General features: G+C 47.0%; 1 protein-coding gene across 5 annotated transcripts in view; it reads left to right on the top strand.

Moving 5' to 3' along the window:
- The window catches only part of TEF (TEF transcription factor, PAR bZIP family member), a 29,176-nt gene extending 8,709 nt beyond the window's left edge, over positions 1-20,467 (top strand). The window contains exons 1-5 of one of the 5 annotated variants that reach the window (XM_075573713.1): positions 6,382-7,078; positions 9,958-10,257; positions 11,312-11,556; positions 13,145-13,307; positions 13,400-15,982. In XM_075573713.1, the coding sequence (XP_075429828.1) occupies positions 6,943-7,078; positions 9,958-10,257; positions 11,312-11,556; positions 13,145-13,307; positions 13,400-13,452 (897 nt within the window). In that variant the 5' untranslated portion in view covers positions 6,382-6,942 and the 3' untranslated portion in view covers positions 13,453-15,982. Of the gene's footprint in view, positions 1-6,381; positions 7,079-9,957; positions 10,258-11,311; positions 11,557-13,144; positions 13,361-13,399; positions 15,983-16,026 lie in introns of those variants that run through there. The other 4 variants (XM_075573711.1, XM_075573714.1, XM_075573712.1 and 1 more) reach the window with 4 other exon arrangements.
- The last annotated feature ends 6,132 nt before the right edge of the window (positions 20,468-26,599 follow it).

Here is a 26,599-nt window from a genome sequence, read left to right as displayed (position 1 = left end):
CTCCCCCCACCTTCCCTCCCCCTCCTCCCCCCCACCTTCCCTCCCCCCCACCTTCCCTCCCCCTCCTCACCTTCCCTCCCCCACCTTCCTTTGCCCCCTCCTCCCCCTGACCCCCTCTTCCCTCTCACCTTCCCTTGCCCCCCTCCTCCCCCTCACCTTCCCTTACCCCCCTCCTCCCTCCCACCTTCCCCCCCTCCTCCCTCCCACCTTCCCCCCCTCCTCCCCCTCACCTTCCCCCCCTCCTCCCCCTCACCTCCCCCCCTCCTCCCCCTCCCCTTCCCCCCCCCCCTCACCTTCCCTCCCCCCTCCTCCCTCTCACCTTCCCTCCCCCCTCCTCCCCCTCACCTTCCCTCCCCCTTCTCCCCCTCACCTTCCCTCCCCCCACCTTCTCTCCCTCCCACCTTCCCTCCCCCCTCCTCCCCCTCACCTTCCCTCCCCCTCACCTTCCCTCCCCCTTTCCTCACTCCCCCTCCCCTCATCTTCCCTCCCTCCCCTCCTTCCCTCGCTCCCCCACTCCTTCCCTTGTTCCCCCACTCCTTCCCTCATCCTCCCACCTACTCTATTCCTCCATCCCCCACCTTCCTGCCCCCTCCCTCCTGCCTTCCCTCGCCCACCTTCTCACCCTGCCTCCACCTACATTCTCTCACCCTCCCCCGTCCCTCCCCATCTAATTCATGCAATACCTTATGTCATCAATTCCTTCCGCCTATTTCTCGCCGCATGTGAATGGACTTCATTTCTTTCTAAATGATATATCTTTATAGCTTTGTGGCTCTCCCTATCCACCCCCGGGCCCTGGGCATTGTGATTTCTCTGACGAGCTCATGCCAGAGACATACAAACATACAAGACCCACTGAATAATATATATATATATACCTCTTAAAGGGTTAGTAGCAACACTAGTGTATGCTGCGCCCCACCCTGGTTGCTATGGGGATCCATATGTCACGCAGGAGTATGTAAGGAGGAGGGACAGTTCTGCAAGGTTAGGGTCCCGGAGGTCCACTGACAAGTGATTAGCTAAATTGCTGATCAATCCATTCGCCTGATGTAATCAAAATCACATAGCGGACGTGTTAGTTCAGCCAATGAGAGCGAACTAGCTTGTGACGCGTCCGCCACGTGTCTACAATCTCCTGCAGCGAAGTTCACAAATCGCTTGGGCTGCAGGCGTGCGCGCTCAGGCGTATACTAGTATTGGATCAGTTTCTTTTATTGTTTGCTGGCATCTGATAATGTTTTTTCTGGTGCACAAAGGCAATCTATTTGAGGGGGCATTCATCCACCTCTTTGCTACCTCCCTTCCCTCTCCCCCCCCTTCCCTCTCCCCCCCCCTTCTCCCATTTGTTTGATTTAGTTATTTGTGTTCTGATGTACATACAGCTTCTCATCAGACACTGCTAACAGCCCATCTTTGTTTCCCAGTCCATTTCCCTTCAGTTTTGAGTATATTGTCCCCCTCCATTTTATTTTCTTTCTCCCCTGTTTTTATGGATTATAATGATCTTTGTTATTTACTTGGTACACCTGTGTGCTCCTTATAGGGATATTTTTTGTTGTGCTATTATCTCTCTTCCCTGGAGCACCGCTGGCATATTATCATTATATATTACAGCCAGTATTTAGGTATATTTACTATCAGGCGTGCATGCGGTACTCTGTGTGTTTGTGATGTGTGTTTGTGATGTGTGTGTGTGTGTGTATACACACAGCTTTTTCACCCAGAAGCACCTTTGAGAAGGCCGCCAGCAGCTCCTTGTCTCTTCAAATCTCCAACAAAAAAGAGAGAAAGCTGCTACACTGCACTCCCTTATATAGGGCTTGCTCCATATCTAAATCATTGAGGGGGCTGGCAGCCAATTAGAGCATGGATTGTGGTTGAGCATTCAATGATAGGAGGGGAAAATTCAAAACTTGCCAATGGAAACCGTGCCTATAAGTTTGAAACAACAGCAACCGTTTTCCTGGCTTGCCCCATACCTCCCACTGCCCCACTTGAACAGACTGTAGACTGACACACCAACTTTAGGAAGTGATGCGTAATATATAGCTACAGTAGACACCACCCCCTGTGTCACTGGTTTTCCCGGGACAGTCCCGGTTTTTCTTGTGCTATACCGGTTGCCTGACTGTCCCGGGAATGTCCCGGTTTTTTGTGTCGGCGGCGGTGCGCGGGGATGGGGGGGGGGCGGTGTGTGGCAGCGGGGAGGAAGAGGATGCAGAGCAGCCCGGCAAGTCTTTTTTGTTACTAGGGGTTGGGCTACTGCAGAAACGTGCCGGGCCGCAGGGGATTGGATGGAGAATGCCGGGGGCGGGGCTTTAGAAGGCCGGGCCGCAGGGGATTGGATGGAGTATCCAGGGGGCAGGGCTTTGCCTCTCCCCGGCACTCGAGCCCTCCCTCTGGCTCCTCGGCAACCCGGCTCTCTCCCTCACACCCCCGGCACCCCCCCTCGCTCCCCCCGGCACCACGGCTGCTCCCCGGCACCACCCCGGCTGCCCCCCTCGCTCCCCCCGGCACCACCCCGGCTGCACTCCGGCTCCCCCCATCGCTCCCCCGGCAACCCGTCTCTCTCCTTCAATCCCCCGGCTCCCCCACTCTCTCCCCCGGCACCCCCTCCCCCTCGCTCCCCCGGCAACCCAGCACTCTCCCTCACACCCCCGGCTCCCCCCTCGCTCCCCCGGCACCACGGCTGCCCCCTTCAATGCCCCCGGCACAACCCCGGCTGCCCCCCTCGCTCCCCCCGGCACCACAGCTGCTCCCCCCGGCATCCCGGATGCACTCCGGCTCCCCCGGCAACCCGGCTCTCTCCCTCCCCCCTCAGAGCCGCTCACAGCCTGCCGCCTCCGCCGAACCTGCAGCCGCCGCAGGTAGGCATATGAGGGGGCTGTGGGGAAGAGGGAGATGCTGCAGGGGGGAGAGATGGAAGTGGGGGGGGGGGAGAGGCTGCTTCTGCTGTAAACGCTGCTTGCGTGAGAGTGTGTGTGTGAGAGTGTAACAGTGTGTGTGTGAGAGAGTGTGACAGTGTGTGTGTGAGAGAGAGTGTGTGTGTGTGTGTGTGTGTGTGTGTGTGTGTGTGTGTGTGTGTGTGTGTGTGTGTGTGTGTGTGTGTGTGTGTGACAGTGTGTGTGACAGTGTGTGTGACAGTGTGTGTGACAGTGTGACAGTGTGTGTGAGAGTGTGACAGTGTGTGTGAGAGTGTGACAGTGTGTGAGTGTGTGACAGTGTGTGAGAGTGTGACAGTGTGTGTGTGAGTGTGACAGTGTGTGTGAGAGAGTGTGACTGTGTGTGTGTGTGTGTGTGTGTGTGTGTGTGTGTGTGTGACAGTGTGTGTGACAGTGTGTGTGACAGTGTGTGTGACAGTGTGAAAGTGTGTGTGAGAGTGTGACAGTGTGTGTGACAGTGTGTGTGACAGTGTGTGTGACAGTGTGTGTGACAGTGTGACAGTGTGTGTGAGAGTGTGACAGTGTGTGTGAGAGTGTGACAGTGTGACAGTGTGACAGTGTGTGAGAGTGTGACAGTGTGACAGTGTGTGAGAGTGTGACAGTGTATGTGTGAGTGTGACAGTGTGTGTGACAGTGTGAGTGAGGGTGTGACAGTGAGGGTGTGACAGTGTGTGACAGTGTGTGTGTGACTGTGACTGTGTGTGTGTGTGTGTGTGTGTGTGTGTGTGTGTGTGTGTGTGTGTGTGTGTGTGTGTGTGTGTGTGTGTGACAGTGTGTGTGTGTGTGTGTGTGTGTGACAGTGTGTGTGTGTGTGTGTGTGTGTGTGTGTGTGACAGTGTGTGTGTGTGACAGTGTGTGTGCGAGAGTGTGACGGTGTGTGCGAGAGTGAGTGTGGGAGAGGAGGAGAGAGAGGGGGGAAGAGGGAGGAGGGGGGGAAGAGGGAGAAGGGGGGAAGAGGGAGAGGGGGGGAAGAGGGGGGGGATAGGGAGGGGGGGGGATAGGGAGAGGGGTGGAAGAGGGAGAGGGGGGGAAGAGAGAGACAGAGAGAGGGGGGAGAGGGAGAGAGAGGGGGGAGAGGGAGAGAGAGGGGGGAAGAGAGAGAGGGGAAGAGAGAGAGGGGGAAGAGAGAGAGGGGGAAGAGAGAGAGAGGGGGAAAAGAGAGAGGGGAAAAGAGAGAGGGGAAGAGAGGGAGGGGAAGAGAGGGAGGGGAAGAGAGGGAGGGGAAGAGAGGGAGGGGAATAGAGAGAGGGGGAGAGAAGGGGGGAGAGGGAAAGAGGGGGGAGAGGGAGAGAGAGAGAGGGGGGAAGAGAGGGGAGGGGGGAGGGGGAGAGGGGGAGTGAGAGAGGATGGGAGAGTGGGAGAGAGAGAGGGGGAGGAGGAGAAAAGGGGAGGGAGAGGAGAGAAGGGGGGGGGGGGTGAGAGAGAGGAGGGAGAAAGAAGGGGGGGGAGAGATCGATTGATCCGTGGGGGGGGTGATGTGAGATGCAGGGGAGGGGGTGATGTGAGATGTAGGGGGGGGATGTTTAAACCAAAATCATTACAAAATATATACACATTGTTTATTCAAAAGTATGAGTTAATTATTATTTATTACCCCCACTTCTTAACACGTCTATTTTGTGATTTACCCGTCGAACATGTTATCCAGATAGGGGTTCCCCAAAATGTAACAAAATACTTAAAGGGTTCCTCCAAACAAAAAAGGTTGGGAATCACTGCTCTATACACACAAACACACACTGCAGCCCCCACCTCTATACACACAAACACACACTGCAGCCCCCACCTCTATACACACAAACACCCACTGCAGGGCCTACCTCTGTATACAGAAACACACACTGCAGCCAGGGTTGCCACCTTCGATCTATTTATTATATATTTATTTATCTTGCCTTTGGCTGTATCCTCCCCTCCAAATTCCGTCAACATGGCTGCGCGACGTCACGTAATACACATTGCCATAACAACGAGCTGCTCCGTGACGTCACGCGGCATCAAGTTGACATGACAATGGGATGCATTATGGTGACGAGGCATCACGTGATGCCACATTGTCATGGCAACATGTCACCGCCTGACGTTTGTGTCTTGTTGTCATGGCAACGAGGAGGGGGGGGGGGCGTGACGTGATGTACATTGTTTTAAAGTGTCCCGGTTTTTCATTTTGAAAATCTGGTCACCCTATGTAAGTGGACACAGAGCATGCTGTCACGTCCTTTGCTACACACTACACCTCACAAAGGGGATGAGGGCAAACCTCATGATTACTCCTGGCAAACCTGCCTTCTTAACAGGATTTACTGGACAGGCGGAGAGAGGCATGTAACCCCAAAATTACACAGAGCTACACATAGTTAACCCCCCACACACAGTTCCTAGTTTATAACCATATGGGGGGATAGTATAAGGGGAACAGAATTACAGGGCAACACGGTAAGGTACAATATTAGACCCAAGAGCAGACACTCTCAGCCCTTGCCATACGGTTTCAGGGGCAGCCAGCCGGCTCCACCTTTATTAATGAAGGCCGACTACCCCCTACCGTCACAATGGTACAACTACTTCAAGGTAGATAAAGGGCAGTTGGGAGAATAATTTGATTGAGCATGACCTATTCTCACTATGTTTAGGCCGGGCTTTTACCTGGCTCTCTCTTGCCAAGTGACCCTATAACATCTGTGTGACGTTGACATAGCTCAGGGGTGGCCAACTCCAGTCCTCAAGGGTCACCAATAGGTCAAGTTTTAAGGATATCCCTGCTACAGCACAAGTGGCCCAGTCTTCGTCTGAGCTTCTGATTGAGCCACCTGTGCTGAAGCAGGGATATCCTGAAAACTTGACTTGTTGGTGGCCCTTGAGGACTGGAGTTGGTCACCCCTGATATAGCTCCCCTAACAAATGCTAAACAAAGGTTATATACCATTGTTATAAGTGATTCATGATTAGAATGACCTAGTCGCACGTAGTTAAGCATTCTGGTGGGGCGACCCCTCCGACACTGAAAGGGTTAATTTGGCGTTTCCTTGATTATTTACCGCATGGACGTCAGTAGAGTCGCAGTGATCTGAAAAAACTAACCGCACTCGATGGCCATTAAAAAAAATAAAAATAAACATTTTTTAATTCCCCCAAACCCCCTTGATCTCAGCGATTGTGGGCCTTGGTGGTTGACATCCTTGACATGGAGGGGAGGAGGGTGTCACACTGACCCTCCCCCAAAGGGTTAATATGGTTTAGATCAACCATGGAGAGCTGCAGTCACGTGACATGGCATGCCTGAGGAGGCACGTGCTCCTGACCTGTGACAGTTATGTGGTAAACAAGAGGCGGGGCCGGAAAAACCTGTCAGCCAACCAGAATGCGTGCGCGTGTGTCCGCCCCCGTCACTCAGAACTGTTCCGCCACCCCATTGGCTGTGTGACGGGGGGGAGAACTAGTGCTAGCGTGACTGCAGTTTTTTCTACCCCCTCTTAAAACGTGACTTCTCTTGTGATAGCTCTGGGGCGGGGCTGTGTTGCGTCACCGCTTCGTCGGCCAATTAGCACCTTTTCGCTCGTAGTATGCTAATGAGACAGCAAAAGGAGGCCGTCACTACTCGGGTGTTTGTACGCAGATGATACATTATTTATTAATGAGGGTAACATTCTCTGCACGCGCACAATGTTTTAGTTCGTGACTGACATTAAAAGGCGGGAGAACGCGACTCCACCAATCAAACCACCTAGCAGTACCGCCTCCGTGACACGCAGCTTTGCGTGCCAGGCAGAGCCAGAAAGCAATCGTCCGTACGCGTCATTACTCATCTGAGCCACCGATTGGCTTAACTTCACAGCGAGCTCCTTCCTCCCAGCCGCTGGGGGTCGGGGATGAAGCCCTCCAATTGGACGTCGCGCCTCATGAATAATGAATGATTATGGAGTAGGCGTAGTTTAGTGTCGCCTCACAGCCGCGCGGGATTCTGGGGGGAGGAGTTATCATCAGAACCGGCAGGAGAATGTCCGCTGCGCAGCGCTCCCCGGAGACCGGACCCCCGGAGACCGGAACCCCAGCCCCCCTCCGAGACAGCTGCTTCCCTCTCGTGCTAAAGAAGCTCATAGAGAACCCGCCCAGGAACTTTCTGGAACCCGTCGGTGAGGGACACGTACAAATGGCCGCCCCCCTCCCTGTCATAGGCCTCTGGGGAGCGAAGGGGTTAACCACAGTGCTGCATACCCGTTATATTAATCTCCCATCACCATGTAACGCCGAGCCCGGTGTGTGAGGCTCTGTGCAGCTTTAATCTAACCGGCTTCAGAATCAATAACTGTTCAGCCTAACTTCCTGTAGCATTGCCAACCTAACTCCAACAATACCACGCAACCCTAATTATACCAACCTAACCCTTTTCTAACCGTTCCAGCCTAACCCTAATAATTCCACCCCAACCCTAATTATACCAACCTATCCCTTATCCTTACAATGCCAACCCCAATACCACCCCAATCCTAATTATACCAACCTATCCCCCTTATCGTGATCCTAGCCAACCCCAATACTAGCCCAACCCCAACAGTGCCAGCCTAATCACAACCCCAATATCAACCCTTACCCTACCCTTAACAGTGCCTATCTAACCCTTGTCCTATCGTGCCTGTCGGGTGAATAAAGAGACTTCCTTAATCAATAAGGTGTCCCTACCGGAAGGAGCTCACAGGCTAAAGATAAAGGGAGGGTTGGGGAAGAGGGTGTTATAGGATAGGTAAATAAAGGTGTGAGGGACCTTGGTGGTGTACAAACAGGTCATTTGGATGTGATGGGTTTGTGCTGGGGGAGGTTCATTTACATTGGTTTTTGTTGATATAATGTAATTAGGTTACTGTATTATAATATATTTATGTTATATTGTGTGTTCAATTTATTGTTTATTCTGTGTTGGCTCTAAAGTGCTTGGTTGGTGCTCTAGAAATAAAAATACTTTGACTTGAATAAACTGCAGGTATGTCAGACAATAGATCGGACACTTCAAGAAACGTATGAATTTTTGAAAGCCATGGAGAACGTTAATGTTGGGCCACTAAAAGGTATCACAACCTACACTGTATCTGATAGTCAATAGTGTCGCCTGTAACTTTCACAGTGTGTCATATGATCTGTGCAGGAGAGATCACATGATGCGGCCAGGCCTTGGATGCTGGGTGGACTTCACTTCTGTTTCAGCTGCCCCTTTCTCCCTGCCCCCCCCCCCCCCATTGGCGCTATCAGCACCTATACCAGAGAGTAGGGACACAAATGAGGAAATCGGAGAGAGACCAAAATCAATAACCTGATTAAAAAGCACGCACATCGTATAATCGCCCTATTCTTTCCAATTATGTTTGGGGTGGTCTGTTGCTCCATAACGTTTCCGGGTCTCAAACCATTGCTTTTGCGCAGCAAAGTATGAAAAGGTTGGGTTTTCTTCAACTGAGGTTGGGTGAGAACAATGCTTTGTGTACAGTATATTTCCGAAATTATTATATACTAAACTTTTTTTAAATGTCTAAAATATAATTCTCTGAGCTGCCTTCACAGTGAGACTAGAGCACGGGTGGCCAACAGGTCAGGTTTTCAGGATATCCCTGCTTCAGCACAGGTGGCTGTCACAGACTGAGCCCCACATGTGCTGAAGCAGGGATAGCCTTATAACCTGACCTATTGGTGACCATTGACGACTGAAGTTGGCCACCCCTGCTGTAGATTAGAAGGACAGACTTTTACTGGTGAAGGTAGCATCAGCACTTCCTCACATTTAAATCCCCTGCATCACGCAGGCCAATAGGGAGCTGCAATGGCTGACATTGCAGCGTCCTACTGGCCTGCATGATGCAGGATATTTAAACCACCATTTTTTTTTCTGTAGGACACAGCAATGTGCTACATCCAGCTGTAAATATCTCCAGAACTGGGGACCCCCTGAACTTAAAATAACAGGTTCCTGCTCCGCAGACCATCTGCTTCCCATCCTTCTAAAGAAATGGGACCTGCCCTTTCTATTCCTCCTTTGAACTCTTAATCCAATTAGAAGAAAAAATGCTTCCTGAATTAATCACCAGGGTGACGCTGAGCCTTAGGCAGATGCCTGGTAACCTCGGGTCACAAGGGAGGGATTGTTCTTGTGGTAAATGGAGTTAATCCACCAATTTATTCCATGGTTATCCTGCATGTAAGCACTTTATTGGGTAGGTCATGTACCAAGATTTTACTGAAATACATATTTGAGGTTATACTCCATATTCTGGAATATATTGGTAAATGTCCCTGTGCGCTGCATAGTAGGAGGGTTCATTTCTTGTGGTAGAATGATGGGCACACTCGTTTCTGCCCTGCTTTTGGTGTCAGATACCAAGCCCTACAAAACGGGGGCCCCAGGATGGTATAAAAATTCCACCGCTAATTACTATAGAAAACGCCAAAACCAAATAAAATCCATTTCACCAACTCCTTCAATGTAAGGGTGTTTTTATTTATTTGTTTGAAAGCAGATAATTGATTACAAGGAACAAGGCTTTATTCTAATATTTCTATCAATTAAAAACATGAGCTGAAGACTCAGACATTTATTTTAATTCTTTGTTACAATAACAGGGCGGAAACAGTGACCAATAACAATTGTTAAAGTTTTGTATTAGCAGACTGTCCGATAGTAATAAACAAAAAATGCGTGCCCTTTTTAGCTCCCTAAATGGAAAAGAATGTGACTAAGTCCTGCTGTGCCGGGTTGTATTCTTTGGGCTTATTTTCAGCGTATCTTTACAATGCTTCGTATGATTGCCCTGCATTGTTCTCCTGTGTGAGGCATATTACAATGGTCATTATATTGTGTCAAACGTGTAGAATGCAGGGACCTGCTTTAACAATGGCAATAAGAGCATTGAATATAAGGACACAGAAACTCTTGCCTGAAGGGGAGGCGCACAGAAGCACGATAACTGTTTCCTTCCTGCTGTTTGTGTCTCTAAAACCTGCTTTCTGCTTGCTGCACCTTTTGTAGAGAAAGATAAGACCAAATTGGACAAAGATGATGGCAGCTCTGTGCTGGTATCCGCCTCGCTCATGCCACCCATCTGGGATAAAACCATCCCGTACGACGGAGAGTCGTTTCACCTTGAGTATATGGACCTGGACGAGTTCCTGCTGGAGAACGGAATCCCGTCCAGCCCCACACAGTTGGCCCAGGCCATCCAGAACCCACTGATGCCAGTAGCCAAGCTGGAGGAAGAAGAGCCGGCTAGCACCTCCTCGTCCTCGCCCGTATCGCCCTCTGTTTTGATGGAGGGCTCCGAAGTAAAAGGTGATGTTTTAGGCTATATTGAGGGAGAGCTAGGAAATTGGATAACCTTTATATTAGTAATAGGCAGCAGGTGCAGATCTCACATTCCTGTTTTTTCAAGGGGATTTAAATTGCTCTCCAATGTAGCGGCTTCCTATTATCTTGAGATTTGGCAGCCATTTTGTTTTCCTGAGGCTGATTTAAGCATGGTAAGTATCTCGGAAACTGGGAGTACCCGTGGCTGAAAGTAGTGGCGTTTGGCCCCAGGTTCCCACCCCGGAGCGGGGACGAAAGTATGAGGAACTTCTCTTTTAAGGATAAACTATAGAACATTAAACACTTCGCTGGACAGGGAAAGCTGTTAGCCATCGATATTGGCTCTCGTGCAATTAAAGCATTAATGATCGCTAATGGCTGTCACCTTTTTAGTGCAAAACCTCTACAATGTTTGCAGATGGGCTTTCGTTATAGAAATAAAATGGCCTAAGTTACAAAACACAAATATTTACAGTCTGAGGAAGTCAGACATGCTTAAAAGTGCTCACAATACTTTTTATGACATGCTTCCTTCGATTTTTAAAATGTTTTATATAATTTTTTAATTTAACGCAGCACTCCAGGCAACAGTATATGCAGTTTTTATTTTTAAATAGATATGAAGCAGGGGGTCTCCAGAGCTGAATTGTATTGATTTCAGGAGCTGAATCCCCTGCTTCCTAAGATCCTAGCCACCGTAGGGGGTGCTGGTATCTCTGCAACTTTAAAGCTCCCGCGTCACGCAGGTCAACAGTAAGACATATTGTGAACCCAGCTAGGGCTCCTACTGGCACCCCCTACGGAGGTGATTATCTCAGGGAGTCCCGGGAGCTGAAATCAACGCGGTTCAGCTCCGGAGACCCTCTGCTTAAAAAACAAACAAAATAAAACCACCTGGTGTCGCCAGGAGTGCTACTTTACAATGCAACCCAGGTAACTGCAACTTCAGCAAATTCTTCAGCATCTTTTCTCAGGTGATTGACGAGATTTGACACACCAACGTTTTATTGCATTTCACCCTGTCCTTGTGACGTTTCAGACTCTGCCCTAACGGATGATGATTGTGATGATGATGATGATGAGCGAGATATGCCGAGTCCCATTGATCCAGATAAGGTAGAAGTGGATGTGAACTTTAATCCCGATCCTTCCGACCTGGTGCTCTCCAGCGTGCCGGGAGGAGAACTCTTTAACCCCAGGAAGCACAGGTTTGCAGAAGAGGAGCTCAAACCTCAACCCATGATCAAGAAGGCAAAGAAAATCTACGTGCCGGAAGATCGCAAGGTACACAGGCTTATTAAACATGCTCGACCTACTTCACCCACACATTATATCTATAAATAACTTTAAAAGGTCATTACACAAACATTACGTAGAAACGATGCCAATCACACAAAAGGGAAAGAGTTTCAGTTTAAAGTAAATTTTCAAAAGTGTGTGTGTGTGTGCACGTGTTTACTTAATTGCACTCAAATTGGATATGGTCACAGCCATCACTGCACCTGACCAAAGGGTTGCAATCCCCGAAACGTTGTGTTTTCTCTGCAAAAATAAAAAGATTATTATGAGATGTCCCCATGACCAGATGTAATTTTTGAGTGCGATCAATTTAATGCCTTTTCCTCTCTAAATTGGGATGGTGAAGGACTCCATCTTGTTGAACTGCACCACATGCTCAGGCAACACACCATTTTTCATGTTTACACGCCGTGTGTGTGCTTTTCTCGACTCCAGCTGTGGGTGTGATGTGGCTGATTAAAGTTTGAATTCCATTGTCTTATTTGCGCATTGTGAAATTGTCAAGTAACTCCCAGTGCCTCGAGCATCACAAATGAGCTGTGCAGCTATTCTGGGCGAGCCTCTTCACGCCTGTAACATGTACGGCGTTACTTTCTCTATGGGAGGGACTCATTCCGCGTCAGTGCGGTGTATGGCACCGCCGGGGTTAAATCTCATTGACTTCAATATATGGAGGTGCAATGCCCCACATCGGACCTTGGGGGATCCCGGCGTAGGTAAAAAAAAGTTACTGCAATTGGTTAATTTTCTTTTTCTCGCACATTCAACATGGCAGCGCGGTTACGAGGTCCGTACAATAAAAAGGCTTCCTTTCCACCTTGCACCAAGGTCTTTTCTCCAATTTTTGTCCTGTGTACGTCACCTTGAAATTGGGGGGGAGTTGCATGACCCACAGATTATGTGATGTACCAAATTGGTGCCACTTTTTTTCCCTATTGAACCTGCGTCAAACAACCTGCATTGCAGATACATCACAGGCCACGCTGGCAGCGCAATGCTTCAAGAGGCAATCCAAGCACTTTCTTTTTAATTGATTGATTATTTTTATGTGTGTGTGTCCAGAAGTAAAACCCCATTAATATCGGCTCCAGGGACCCCCTGCTTCCGGAGATACAGAGCTCCTTAGTGGGTGCCAGTAGCCGCTCCAGGGTCCACATTATGGCTGATTTTTCAAAGCTCCCGCTGGCCAATGGGAAGCTGTGATGCTGCTTCCTTATTGGCCCATGTGACGTGGGAGCTTTAAAGTGTACAGAGATACCGGCACCCCCTGCAGAGGTAAATATCTCTTTAAGCAGGGGGTCCACTGAGCTGAAATGAATGGGGTTCCGCTCCGGAGACCCCCTGCTTCAATACTGAATTAAATGAAAGAAAAAACACAGCCATGAAGAGCTTCCTTTAAGGTGATGTTCATTTCTGATGGGGGACACTTTCTTACATTTAGCACAGTTGTGCACAGCAAAATGTTCCAGTACGTCATAATGATCTCTACTCTGCGTTAATACGGAGACCCATATGGGTAGTGAGCAGCATCTGTTATTTCAAGATTCCATCTTTTCTCATTGCGTACCCACAGGATGAAAAATACTGGAACCGCCGCAAGAAGAATAACGTGGCAGCCAAGCGTTCCCGGGACGCCCGGCGGCTTAAAGAGAACCAGATCACGGTCCGGGCGGCCTTCCTGGAGAAGGAAAACACGGCCCTGCGGACTGAGGTGGCGGAGCTGCGCAAGGAGCTGGGCAAGTGCCGGAACGTCATTTCCAAATACGAGACCCAGTATGGACTCTTGTAAGCATCGACCTGAGCGCTAACCCTTTCCTCCCCCTTCCAGGTGTGATTAGACAGGCTGCGCAGGTAAACGGAAACCAGCAGACTGTTCTCTAGATGGTCCCTGGCAAAAAGGAATGAGGGCAGACCTGGTAATCCACAGAGATAACCGATTAGACTAAGAGACCGCTCAGCTCATTCAACCATCCTTGAAGATGCGCACGTCCCTCCTTGTATGAATAAAGAGGATTTGTTGGAGAGAGAATGGTCGAACGTGGAATTAATTCTAAACTGGTTCTTTTGTGAGGCTGTTGCACACGGATGGGGTAAAAGGGTCTTATGTAATGGTTGTTTAATGGGGAATGTTGTACCTTGTGAAGGTGACTGAAGGTGCTCCTGCTCAGAGGGGCCTTCCTGTGCGGTCCCAGAATATGTAGAAGAGGGCACTTAATGATGCCAGAGAAGATCAACGTTACGGTTGGTACATGCAACCTTTGTCAAGGTGAGGTCTACCGCCCTAATACCAAGGGATGACGTCTAGCAACCGCAACGTCGAATCATTACATTGTTTTGCCAGACGGCAGTGCCCTCCTGCATCTTTTCTGCAAACTCTTAAACCAGAAGCCATAGTGAGCACAGAATGCAGGCAGGGATTTCCTTGGCTTCTCTCATGCTGCAGAATAACTGTATAGCAGTCAGTAGGAATAGTGTATGTTGTGCTATGTTTTCCGCGAATGGCATTGGAGTTCTGCTAGACGCTGTTCTGGAAAGTGCCATTTAGTTGGCACCCTCTGATGCGCCTCCTTAAGGCCGCCATTCTTTTTGGTGAACCACAATAGTTGTGCAGACTTTGCGGACATAATGTACTGTAAGCGTGAGTTTGGCCAACTCCAGTCCTCAAAGGCCACCAACATGCCAGGTACTGGGACTATCCCTGCTTCACCACAGGTGGCTCAGTTGTAGACTGAACTGATTGAGCCACTTGTGCTGAAGCAGGGATATCCTTAAACCCAGCCTGTCGGTGGCCATTGAGGACTGGAGTTTGCCACCCCTGATGTAGGTAAAATCACGTGGTGGATGTGTAAAAATAAATAAAAAAATCCTTCAACTGTTCAATTATTGTTTTATAGTTTCACTGCCTTTCTTATGTTTTTCTAGTTGGTTATTTACATGCAGCTGTGGTTATAAGTCATACGGAAAACTGTAAATGTCATTAGTTGAAATTGCTCCTGTGTGGAGCAGCCAAGCCTATTGTATTAGGGGATTTGACATAATTCAGGAGACTCTTTATATACTGTATATACATGTTTTTGCATGTAAGCGGGGCACTGTATATGCTCCTATTCTCTCCTAGACCCTCTACAATTTGGCTTCCGCACTGCTCACTCGACTGAAACAGCCCTCATTAAAATAACTAATGACCTCCATGCTGCCAAGACACATTCTCTGTGTGACCTAATCACATCTCTTGAATTTAAATATCACCTCTATGCCGACGACACTTTTTTTTTTTTTTTCTTCAACCCCATACTTTACACCTGCTGTACAGACCAAAGTTTCAGAATGTCTCTCTGCGATATCGTCATGAATGGCCCTTTGCCGACTTAATCTTAACATGGCAAAAACAGAGCTCCTCATACTTGCTCCCAAACCTGGCCCTATTACCTCCTTCCACATTACTGTTGGAAGTACTATCATTCACCCACTAGCACAAGCACGCTGCCTAGGGGTCACACTCGACTCCTCTCTCGCATTCAAATTGTTACTAAACCCTGTCGCTTTTTTCTCTGCAATATTACAAAGATACGCCCTCCTCTGTTGCTCGACTGCTAAAACTCAGGCTCTCATTCTCTCATCGATTACTGCAACCTGCTGTCCAACCTTCCTGTCTCCCCTACAATATATCCTAAACGCTGCTGCTAGAATTACTCTACTCTTTCCTAAATCTGTCTCAGCGTCGCCCTGCTGAAATCACTCTCCTGGCTTCCTATGAAATCCTTTATATCACACTCAATTCTCCTCACTTTTAAAGCTTTACACTCTTCTGCTCCTCCTTACATCTCCACTATAATTTCTGGCTATACACCGTCCCAACTCTTGCGTTCTGCTCATGGATGTCTTATCTCTACCCCTTTGTATCGAAAGCGCTCTCCCGCCTTAAACCCTTCTCACCAACTGCTTCACACCTCTGGAATGCCCTTCCCCTCAATACCTGACTACCACCCTCTCTATCCACCTCTAAGACCCACCTTAAGACACAGTTGCTTAAAGAAGCATACGAGTAGCACCCTGGCTAATACTACAGTATACACATGATACATAAAGCCCTCTTACTGTCTCTGTATGTTCTTCCTACTTACCAATTAGATTGTAAACTCTTCCGAAGTGTTACTTTTATGTCTGAAGCACTTATTCCCGTGACCTGTTATTTGTATTATTTGTTATTTATATGATTGTCACGTGTATTACTACTGTGAAGCGGTATGTACATTAATGGCGCTCTATAAATAAAGACATACATACATGTAAGCAAGGGCGCTGTATATACATGTTTGCATGTAAGCAGGGTGCTGTATATACATGTTTGCGTGTAAGTATAAGCAGCCCGGAAACCGCCAATTAACAGACATCCCTATTGTAATCTCTGTTTTGTGAGTCTCCCACTGACACTGTTTTCCTTTTTGTTTAAAGTGACTTCTACGATTCGGACTGAAGCAGATTTTCAATTTTTGTTTCTGTAAACATTTTTTAGCTTTTAAAATACAATAAACCAGTTCCAGGACTGAATGGCGAGCAGCAATCCGGAAAAGGTGAACATTGGTATAGGACTCCAGGTCCTACCGACAAGTTTATTTCATCGACATATGAAGACTTTCACCCTATTATTATTTTAAGATGAGTAGAAGCGGTAAAAAAAACAGGAGCATCATATTTCATTCTACAAGCTCATTTCTTCTCTTCCCCCCCCCCCTCCTCCCACGTTCCCTGCACTCATAATCTCAAAATGGGATGCAACAAAGAGCTGTTCTTTTTTTTTTTTTTTTTTTTAATTTTTATACCGGTTTTATTTTATCTTTTTGTACATATTTGGAAACTAGAAAACACAGAATGACATTACGTGGAAGGAATGGACACTCTTGTAGTTTCAGTTATGCATTTCATAGTTGCGGGTTTTAGATGTGTTGGTTACTGTATGTCTGTAACGGGGGCCACCCTACGTGTTCTGTAAGGTTTCATGTGCAGAATGATGAAAGTAGGATGTCAGCACAACTTTTTTGTTGTCGTTTAAGATTAGGCACAGAAGCATCAAAATATTTTTCGATGGCAATTCAGCACATAATATTATTTTGAACTCCAAAGTCTCTTCACATCTCGGAAAGCAGAAATGTTGAGGTTATGAAAGCATTTGTGTGGTGAGGAGCATGGAGAGGTCTCGCGTAGGATGGATAACATTACGCCAATACATGAAACAGAAGCTGCAACACCTGGATTTTGCAATTCTTGCGTCAATAAACACTTGGAGAAGATGGGGATGAAATCTCTCCAGATTTTTTTTTTTTTTTTAAAGCATCTGGACGTACCCGACAAAGGGGCTCGACGTGGTCCAAACCGTGGCATGTTCAGATGCTTTTCAAAATGTAATCCTCCCTGCCCGGCTCCTAGGGAGTTTACATCAATGTCTCTTATCTTACTCAGATTCAGTTACCCTGGATTAGTGCGGTGATATAGCAATGGCGGGCGCCAGGAACTTTATTCATGCATCAGCAGCTTTGTTACATTCATATACACAGTAATCTTGGTATAGACAGCTGTATTCTCCCTTGTGCTGTCTGAATATTATTTCCCTAGCAGCCCCTATCTCTGGCTGCTAGGGAAGACCTGAGGCTTGATTCCCTTGGTTACCTATGGAACCCTCTTCTGGGTGGCTTCAGTAGAGCTGAATCTCATGTGGGCCCATGTCGGGGATAAGGGTCCCTCAGTCGGGCACTACATACCACCTTGTGGCAGTCTGGAGTGAAGCAAGCTAGGGGCCTTCTGATGGGGCTGATCCAACCTGCTGCAGGTCGAGTCCCCTCTGGGTATAGACTGCTTCTCCATGAACATTTAACGGTGACGGGAGCCATCTCTGTGGGAAGCTACGTAACCAGGGTACTGTCCCTCTGTATAAAACAATAACGGGATCCTTACACTATATTATACATTTGAACGTGTGTGTGTGTGTGTGTGTGTGTATATATACACTATTCACAGTGAGATCCCACTCCTCCTTGGATCTGGGTTTCAGAAGCTTCGAGCACCATGTTATGGGAAAGGGGCATTACTCTGTGTGGACTCAGTTAACCCCTTAAAGCCATGGTAATCCCAAAGGGGGGGGGGGGGGCAGAGTTAAAGATGAAATCTTTACAGATTTATTTTTATATTGAAGAAAGAATTGCAAAGTCCAAGTGTTGCAGCTTCTCTTTCATGTATTTGATTCCTTTTCAAGCCAGCCTGGTAGTAAGGGTGCATCCTTGACGTTTGTTATTGAAGTTTTATACTGCTTCCTATTTTATTTTTTTGGATAACATGTATTCACAGCCTTTAAATATAGTCTTTATCCAGGAGCAGGAGAGGTGCTTGTAGCCATACAAAGGAATAACCTTAATAAGCACAAGCCTAAGATCCTACACTGCCTAAAGCTTTTATAGTGCTGTTTTATATACATGGGGTGGCCAACTCCAGTCCTCAAGGGCCTCCTGCAGGTCAGGTTTTCAGGATATCCCTGCTTCAGCACAAGTGGCTCAATCAATGACCACTACCTGTGCTGAAGCAGGGATATCCTGAAGACCTGTGGGAGTGGCCCTTGAGGACTGGAGTTTCCCGGTGTCACACTGGACCTGCTGACCTTTCTGCAGCCAAATGGGCCTGCAATACATTGCTTTGGAAATTTGTAACACTTGCAATTATCCGTAGAGGTCTAAGGGGTAGTTTGATATCCTGTGAAGTCGCTTGCCTGCGACGGCAAAGATCTAAAGGAGGAGTTCTGCCTGCTTGGTTTGGTCTTCTGGCGCTTGACCACGTTAATTTGAGCTCCGGGAACACCTTGATTTCCCCCCCCCCCTCTCGCCCCCCCATGAAACCAGGGAAGATGCCGCCGGTAGCATCTTTAAAATGATGACCGAAACGCACACGTTACACAGGCCAATAGGAACGCGGCTTCCCGTTGGCCCACGTGACACGGGGCTATAAAAAAACCAAGTGACCGGTGTCACCTTTACAGGTCATTATCTCGGCTAGCAGGGGGTCCCCCGAGCTGAAATAAACGCTGTTCAGCTCTGGGAATCCCCTACTTCCCAATGATATAAATGGGGGGCTAAGGAGGGACTGCTGCTTTTAATCCTGTTCATTAGACCGGACTGGTACTCTTCAGCACCAGAAACTGGCATCTTAAATAGGGCACAGAGTGTACAGTTCCGTAATTACGTGCAGGATTGACCCTTTAGACCTGTCCCGTACGTGAGTTTCCAGGACTCCGGACAGGTGGTGCAAGCTTTGTAACATGGCCTGTGTGTGACCAAGATGTGATTGAAGAACAAGTATCTAGACTGGTGGTTTTGAATCTGCTCAGTGCAACCCTGGGTTTCTGCAAAGCCGGTTTAACCAGCCTCGCACGTATATGATCGAAAAGCTGTCTGTGAGTAGGTTTCTGGCTCTGCACTTTATGTCAGGCTGTGCTGAAAGCTGTAATACGGCAGGCGTCTGCTTATAGGGATCCATGTTAAAAATGACAAGAAGAAAAAGGAGACACTGCTTATTTGCATGTCATCACCCAGAATCCCAAGCTGCAGTGGAAGCACTGTATGCTAAGAGATAATGGGGAAGGGCAGAGTTGTGGACCTGGCTGAGACGTGTGAATGTGCTCACACGTGGGATATTTATTTGCTGCAAGATATTGCAGAGGGGCCCTTAAAATAGTTTGTAATAATGGACATTTTTACTTTTCAAGTTTCAATAATTTCATTCCCCCTCCCATACCATATTTTTTAATATAATTAAACACTAGGTTAATAACTATTCTATCTTTAATGTTATACAATATATCAGAAAGTTTATTAGCAGAATACAAGCCCTACCAGAGCAATAGTATTTCTATATACATAGGATTTAGGTAGGGCTTCTGTGAAGTCACAATACTACCTTTTTACGGGGTTCCACAGTTTAAGGTTAAAAACTAACGCTCTATATGCTATAAGAATATATGCATTAACATTGTGTAAAATGCCTTGGTATATTAGCAAATTATAATAGAGTATGACAAGAAAATCTTTGTACACAATGTATTCTCAAGATAATGTCTTTCGGAAAGAAAAGATGTGTCTGTATGTTGGATACACGGATAATGAGCCTAGCGCTCCTGAGATAATTCTGCCTGTTTAAGCCATTAGAAGTGTATCTAACTTGCAGTATAAATCTCATTCCATCTAATACAGGAATAATTGCAAGTGGTTATTACAGTGAGCGGATCTGTGTGGCTTTTAATACAATTTGCAGTGATTACATTATGCTTTTAGTATAAGCAAAAATCAAAAGCGTTCTTTAGACCTGGGGTGGCCAACTCCACTCCTCAAGGTCCACCAACAGCTCTGGTTTTCAGGCTATCTCTGCTTCAGCACAGGTGGCTCAATAAATGGCTCAGTCAAAGACTGCACCACCTGTGCTGAAGCATGGATATCCTGAAAACCTGACCTGTTGCTAGCTCTCAAGGACTGGAGTTGGCCCCTCTGCTTTAGATTTTTAAATGGATGCAATTCTGCCTTCAGTGACCCCGACGGAGACCCCTGATTGGTATTCCAAGCCGAGAGTAGCGAAAGTGTCACGTCGAGGTCTGCTCAAAGTGTAACTGCAGCCCTGACTTATGTTAATGTAAATAGGTCTGTTTATATGACATATGGTAAATATAAATGTAGTATAAATAATGTGAGATGGTTCTATAGCCCTTTTCAAATGTATTGTTAAGTACTATAGAGACGTAATTATTTTGGATAAGGAACGGGATGAAAGCTTATATACAGTATGACAAAATGTATCGTTATGTTGGTCGAATAAAAGGCTTGAGCCTCAATCTAATAATAAAGGTTACTGTAAATATCTATTTTGAATGCACTGTTGTACTTTGAAATTGCGTGCCTCCGCATTGTTATGCTTTGCCCTTGCACAGAGTATTACCTTGTTAGTATGTGGCTATTATTAAATCCACCAGTTTTCATATCACTCTTTCAGTGAAGAGGGAATAATCCAGTCCTTTTTTTTTTTTTTTTGTTGATTTTTTAAATTTAAATAAGAGTTAAATTTGTTAATGACGTAAGTTTATCTTTACCACCACTTGGAAACAGCCTCACAGAAGGGGGAAAATACATGAATGTTTCTCTGCTGTTCTCTGTCCTTCACCTTTTAATACTTGGCAGCAATTTATCACGTGCTCTTTAATGCTGACAAGGTTTCTCGGCAGGTAATAGATGAAGATAGATCATGGAGGCAGGAAGCTTATTCAAGGCAGAAATATCTATCTTGTAGGTGAGCTCTGTTCCTTGTGACTGACTTGTGTTAAAATCCCTTCTCTTCACAATTTCATTATAGAATTGCTGGTGACTGATTCCGTGCTGATAGGAAATGCCATTCAGTTTTAGGATCTGAAATGCGGCTTTTTGAAAACAATGCTGGGTTTCTGAACCGCTACAAGATAAAAAAAATGTAGAGCATTAAATTCTGTGGACTTACTATTTAACTGCCCGATTCTGCTTTGTGATACACAGGCTTTTATTTCCCCAATAAAATGGCGTTGCATGTAGTGTCGTATTCACTAAAGCGCTTCCGCTGCAATAATGCAGTGAATGCATCTTATTGCAGCAGCAAGTATGAGCTAAATTTAACACCATTATTGCTAATGAGTAAGTGCCTAATTACAGATACAAGTGCGATACGTTTAATGTTGGTATCGAAAGTTGGCGCAAAAATTTGTAAACGCAAAATCACTTCACATGCTGAATGCCGATACCTGACGATTATCGGCTTCTTATTGGTCCGAAGTGAGCAGGAGCTTTGAAAAGCGGCCATTATGTGATCCGTGCGGAGTGGCTACCAGCTCCCTCTACGGAGGTCTGAACCTCAGGAACCAGGAGTCACAGCTTAAATTAATGGGGTTCAGCTCCGAAGACGCCCTGCTTCAATCCTGTGTAATAAAATAAATGTAAAAATAAAAAAAGTGCTGGGTTTGCCGCTTTAAAAGTCTTGTCCCACCTCAGCTGGATGGAGGAGGTAGCCCATTATGACTGCCATAGAGGACTTGAAGAAGCAGAAATATTGGAAGGAACTTTTCCCCTTTTTGATCTGATTAGATTTTTTGATATCTTTGACGGGAAGTGTGGCTTATTAAATGATGCTTCTTTATTTAGGCCGTTCTGATGTTCCTTGTCCCTTGGAGCGTTTTGTAGTGTATTTTATTTTACAACCCTTTTATTAGGACCCCGGTTCTAACCGCATTTCATTTCTAACCATTGATCCATCATTCCTGTGCAGGATTTTACTGCTAGATCATGTGAAATAAATATCTGTGGGATGTTACGTGTGGGTATTTAAGTTCTTCGTATAAAATGGCACGGCTCATTTCCAAGCGTGGGAGACAAAATATATACAACAACCGCTGATAAATACTTTGTTTGGTGTTGCCATTATTCTGATTGCCATCAGTCTCAGGCTGCTTGTTTCATGGACTGGTTAATAGTTGGTTCCCCTTAAATAGGACAGAGGATCCTCCATCAATGGGACAGAGGGTCCCCCGTCCCAGGATATCACATGGTCTTGCATCTGCTAAAGTCGGGCCTGCACCAAACTAGAATAGGTGACCAAGTTACAGAACATTACCATTGTAGAACATATTAATAATATATATTTATTAATTAACCCCTTGGTAGTTCAAGTGGCCAGCTAGCCATGATCAACCCATCGCTAGCTGGCCACTTGGGCTCCTAATGGCTAATTTGCACAAATGAATGTGATGCTTTTTGGCTTTTGTTTGTTGTATGGTAACCCCATTGGTGCCTGAAAACATTAATTTGCAATGCAATCATTTTGAAACAAATCCTATTCTATAACCCGATGTTAGAAAAGTGCGACCTCCCACCCCTCCCTCACTGCATCGTGCGGATTTACTGCGGTTGCTAGAAGTTATGGCTTGTTATTTGATGTGTATGCAAATGAGATGAACACGTGGCCCGTTTCTGAATGAATAATTCTTGATTAATATGGCAGTATGTCGGAGGATACTGCAACGAGCACGTCTTCTTTTTTTAGGAATGCTCAATTTTAACACGGTTATAAGCGCCTTTTCTGAATCAAGCCCATAGATCAGGGGGGCTCAACTCTAGTCCTCGAGAACTCCCCTACAGGTCAAATTTTCAGGATATCCCTGCTTCAGCACAGGTGGCTCAGTCACAGAGTCACCTGTGCTGAAGAAGGGATATCCTGAAAACTTGGCCTGTTCGGGGGTCATGAGGCCTGGAGTTGAGAACCCCTGCCATATATTGTTCGCGACAAGGCAACTTGGCCAAAAGCAATGTTTGATTCCCAGGACCTCTGACAATCCCATACAGCTTCAGACATGGTTTGCCTAATTCCAAGACATATGATTGAGTTCGGTAAAGGCTGAGGGGAAATGTGAGGAGGTACTTCTTCACGGAAAGGCGGGGTGGATTCATGGATCAGTCTCCCAGCAGAGGAGGTAGGGGCTAATAGAGCAAGGGAATTCAAACCTGCTTGGGAAACATAAGGCTAAATATGAAAAAAAGCCGAGGATCAAACTGGGTCCGATGTTTTGCAGCAGGTAAGAGAATGGTCAGCTGGGGGGGGGGGGGGAGAGAAGCCTAAGGTTTTATCTTCCGTCACATCCTATGGTTGAAGGACGCTCATGAAAGTTGGATTCTGTAACATGCCCTCTGACTGCGTTATGACACTTGCAATTTGTCTCGTTCCACAAGGTGACACAATAGACTAACTATGCTGTTTATTGAGAGCGTATTTCATTAATCGGATTTTGAGCCCTCGTGTCCCGCAATTTCTTTCTTGGCATTCTCCGATTGGAAAGGCTCTTGCGCGGCTGTTATTTACAATCAGAACGTGACGTGCCGCCACGATGCAAAGAAACAGCGGGTCACGGGGGGGGGGGGGGGGATCAAGCTGCAGGATGGATAGTCACGGGAGAGAACTCGTGTGTCACATTACAGTACTTTAAGGCAGAGTTGTCAACGCCAGGGCTCAAAATGCACCAACAGGGCAGGTTGTAAGGATATCCCTGCTTCAGTACAGGTGGTGCAGTCATTGAGCCACTGATTGAGTCACCAACGCTGAAGCAGGGATATCCTTACAACCGGACCTGTTGGTGGCCCTTGAGGACTGGAGTTGGCCGGTCCAATCTAGGCAAGTCTATTTTACGTTTTACGCCATACTCGTATCTCGCTTCCATCACTGCGTATATTATATCGGAAATAAGGAGCGGGCAAATATTGGAGCAAACAAAAATGTTTCGTTGTTGCATAAACTGCAATAAATAATTCAGCTTTAAATAAATGTGGTAGAAAAAGCAGTTCTCCGTCTCTTCGCGTTAATAAGCCGTCCCTAATCATTTTATTATCACTATATGAAGTTTGTTGCTGATCCCTGTTAAAAAGTCGTCACTCCGTTCTCGTGTGTCGCCTGCCTCCCGGTGCTCCCCTGCCTCCCATGGGTAAACCGTCTGGGTTGCGGAAGATGGGCGTGGGGGGGAGGGGGGAGGGGAAAGGGAAGAGAGAGGAGGCGGTGGTCGTGGCTGGCCTATTTGTGCTTTCAATGTGTGTGTGTGTTCACAACCACCCCACCCACCCACGATTCACATCCCCCCACCCACGATTCACACACCCCCACCCACAATTCACAACGATTCACACCCTCCCCCCACACCCATGAGTCACACGATTCATGAACGATTCACAACGGTTCACACCCTCCCACGGTTCACAACCACGATTCACACCCTCACACCCACGATTCACACCCCCCACCCACGATTCAAACCCCCCAAACCACCCAAGATTCACCCCCCACCCCACCACCAAACAATTATTAGGGATTCACATCCCGTGCAATGCCGGGTCTCTCAGCTAGTATTATATAAGAGAGACGCGCAAGCAAGCTCCATTGCATAATGCTGTTATGCAATTTGTTAAAGATAAGAGTTAGTCGCCAGGACATGCACTCACAATGCGGAATTTAAAAAGACGCATTTGAGAGGAATCTCTGTAAAGTTGACGTCACCAGCTGTAGAACGGGTTCGGCGTCAGTTCACAGATGTGAATCATCTAGTTCCGTTGTTGACAGCTGTGACGGTGAAGGGGTACCCAGGCCATAAATAAAGGTATTATGCCCGGCTAGGTGCCCCTGAGCTATATTGGGGATTTGTGGATGTCAGCTCTTCAACCCAATAGTGGTATATAACTGCTTGTATAATAAAGATGTATGGGGTTTTACTGTTCCAGTAATGCCAACCAGTGGGGATGTGCCAGGCGTGAGAGTCAGGGATGAGTTTACGGGAAAATGCCAGGGTGTGTTTGGGTAGAAGGGGGCCCATGTTGCGGGTAGCCCGAAACATGCACTCAGGAATCCCCCCAGATTCCTGAGGACATGAGAAACACAGATCACTGGATACAATCCTCCCTAGAATGCAGTTTACTGCTCACCGCCAAATCCCCCTGCTTCAGCACAAACCAGAGCAGTAAGACCGGGCAGGGGACTGGGTAACAGTACAGGTCACGGGATATGTCCAAATCCCAGAACCCAGTGAGGGGTTCTGAACCTTTCTCACCAGATATAAGGTGGAGAGAGCGGTAGGGGTTTAATTAAAAAGTAGAGTGTCAGCTCTGCAGCTCACTGCTGGCTGCAAGCCGGTAAATAGGTTAGACTTGTCTGTGTGTCTCCCACCAGGGATACGGTGGCGAGGATCCTATCATGTTTTAAATGGTTTTTAACAATCCCCAAAGGTTATATTTTTATTACAGCAAAGCAGTCATTTAGTATGGATACAAATCCATTTGCATAGGAAGCTACTCCGCCTCTCAGCTTCAAAGGACCAGCTTCAAAGGCCAGGAGATGTAGGTGTTAACCATTGGGTAGCAGGGAGGAGGTGAAGGAAGAGAATCTCAATAAGCATCCTGGCAAATTGAAGACTTTCTGGTGCTGAGCCAGCAGGGGGGCTAGCATGACAAATGGGGAAAGATGGCATTTATCGCACATGCTCATTTGGTATACTGAAGCACTCTGCCAGGTTCTGTAGAGACTGGCAGAACTCTGCTATAGGCGGGATGATTGGTTCCCACGCAAAAGATAGGCTTTGGGTGTTTTTATCAAGTTCGGTGCAGCCAGTCAGGCGTTCGTTCCATCATGTAACAAGATTCACCTTAGATTCAGCGTGTGGTACAAAGACGTTAACAACGTAACCAAGATTTGTATCCAGCTTCCAGTATTCATAAGGACTAAGGATTTGCTAACTAATCCAGCATTGGGGGAACGAAAATATTACCTTCGGCGGAGTAAGAGTGGTTGCAGGAAGCGCCACTAGCCAAAGACTGTTTCGCAGCTCTATTTGCGCACCAACCCCGCTCCTGGGAATTGGTGCCTAGAGACTTTATTTCGGTGAAGTTCATTCCGGAAACATTTTATTTTGTTTTGCCCCGTCCCAGTAAGTGTTTATTCGTATTATTTTGTAACTTAAGCTGTGTGTGTTTCTCGTGTAAATAAATCACAATTTATTTTATTTCACGTTTAGTTCAATCAAAGAATCCGGGTATTTTTGTGTTAAAAGCACTGGTCTCCTGTGACAACAGCCTCAGGATGTAGTCGCCTGAGATGACAGAGGGCCAGGGATGGGCTCCTCAGTGCCCCTAGTACTGACGATACCTGTCTTGTCACCACCAGCGTGCTGCATACACACCGGCTTGTGCTAGGGATGAATTCTCCTCCACACGCTGTCTCCGTTTTTCTGCTGTGAGCGTCAATCACGTCAGCAAATGTCCCGACGCGTTTCTTCAACTGAGAGACTCCCTCAGGGACTAGGACACTCACAAGCTGCAGCCTACTCCATAAGGAACTGTTTTCCGGATTTGGACTTCATATTCACAATACCCCTTTGGAACTTGGTTGAAACATTATTGCTTCATTATTGTTGCTTTAATATTGCAACACAGATACAATATCAATT

Source organism: Ascaphus truei, chromosome 17 (assembly GCF_040206685.1).
Source record: "Ascaphus truei isolate aAscTru1 chromosome 17, aAscTru1.hap1, whole genome shotgun sequence".
NCBI lineage: Eukaryota > Metazoa > Chordata > Amphibia > Anura > Ascaphidae > Ascaphus > Ascaphus truei.
The sequence above is the reverse complement of the archived record's forward strand: the minus strand, read 5'-3'. Positions and strand labels throughout refer to the sequence as shown.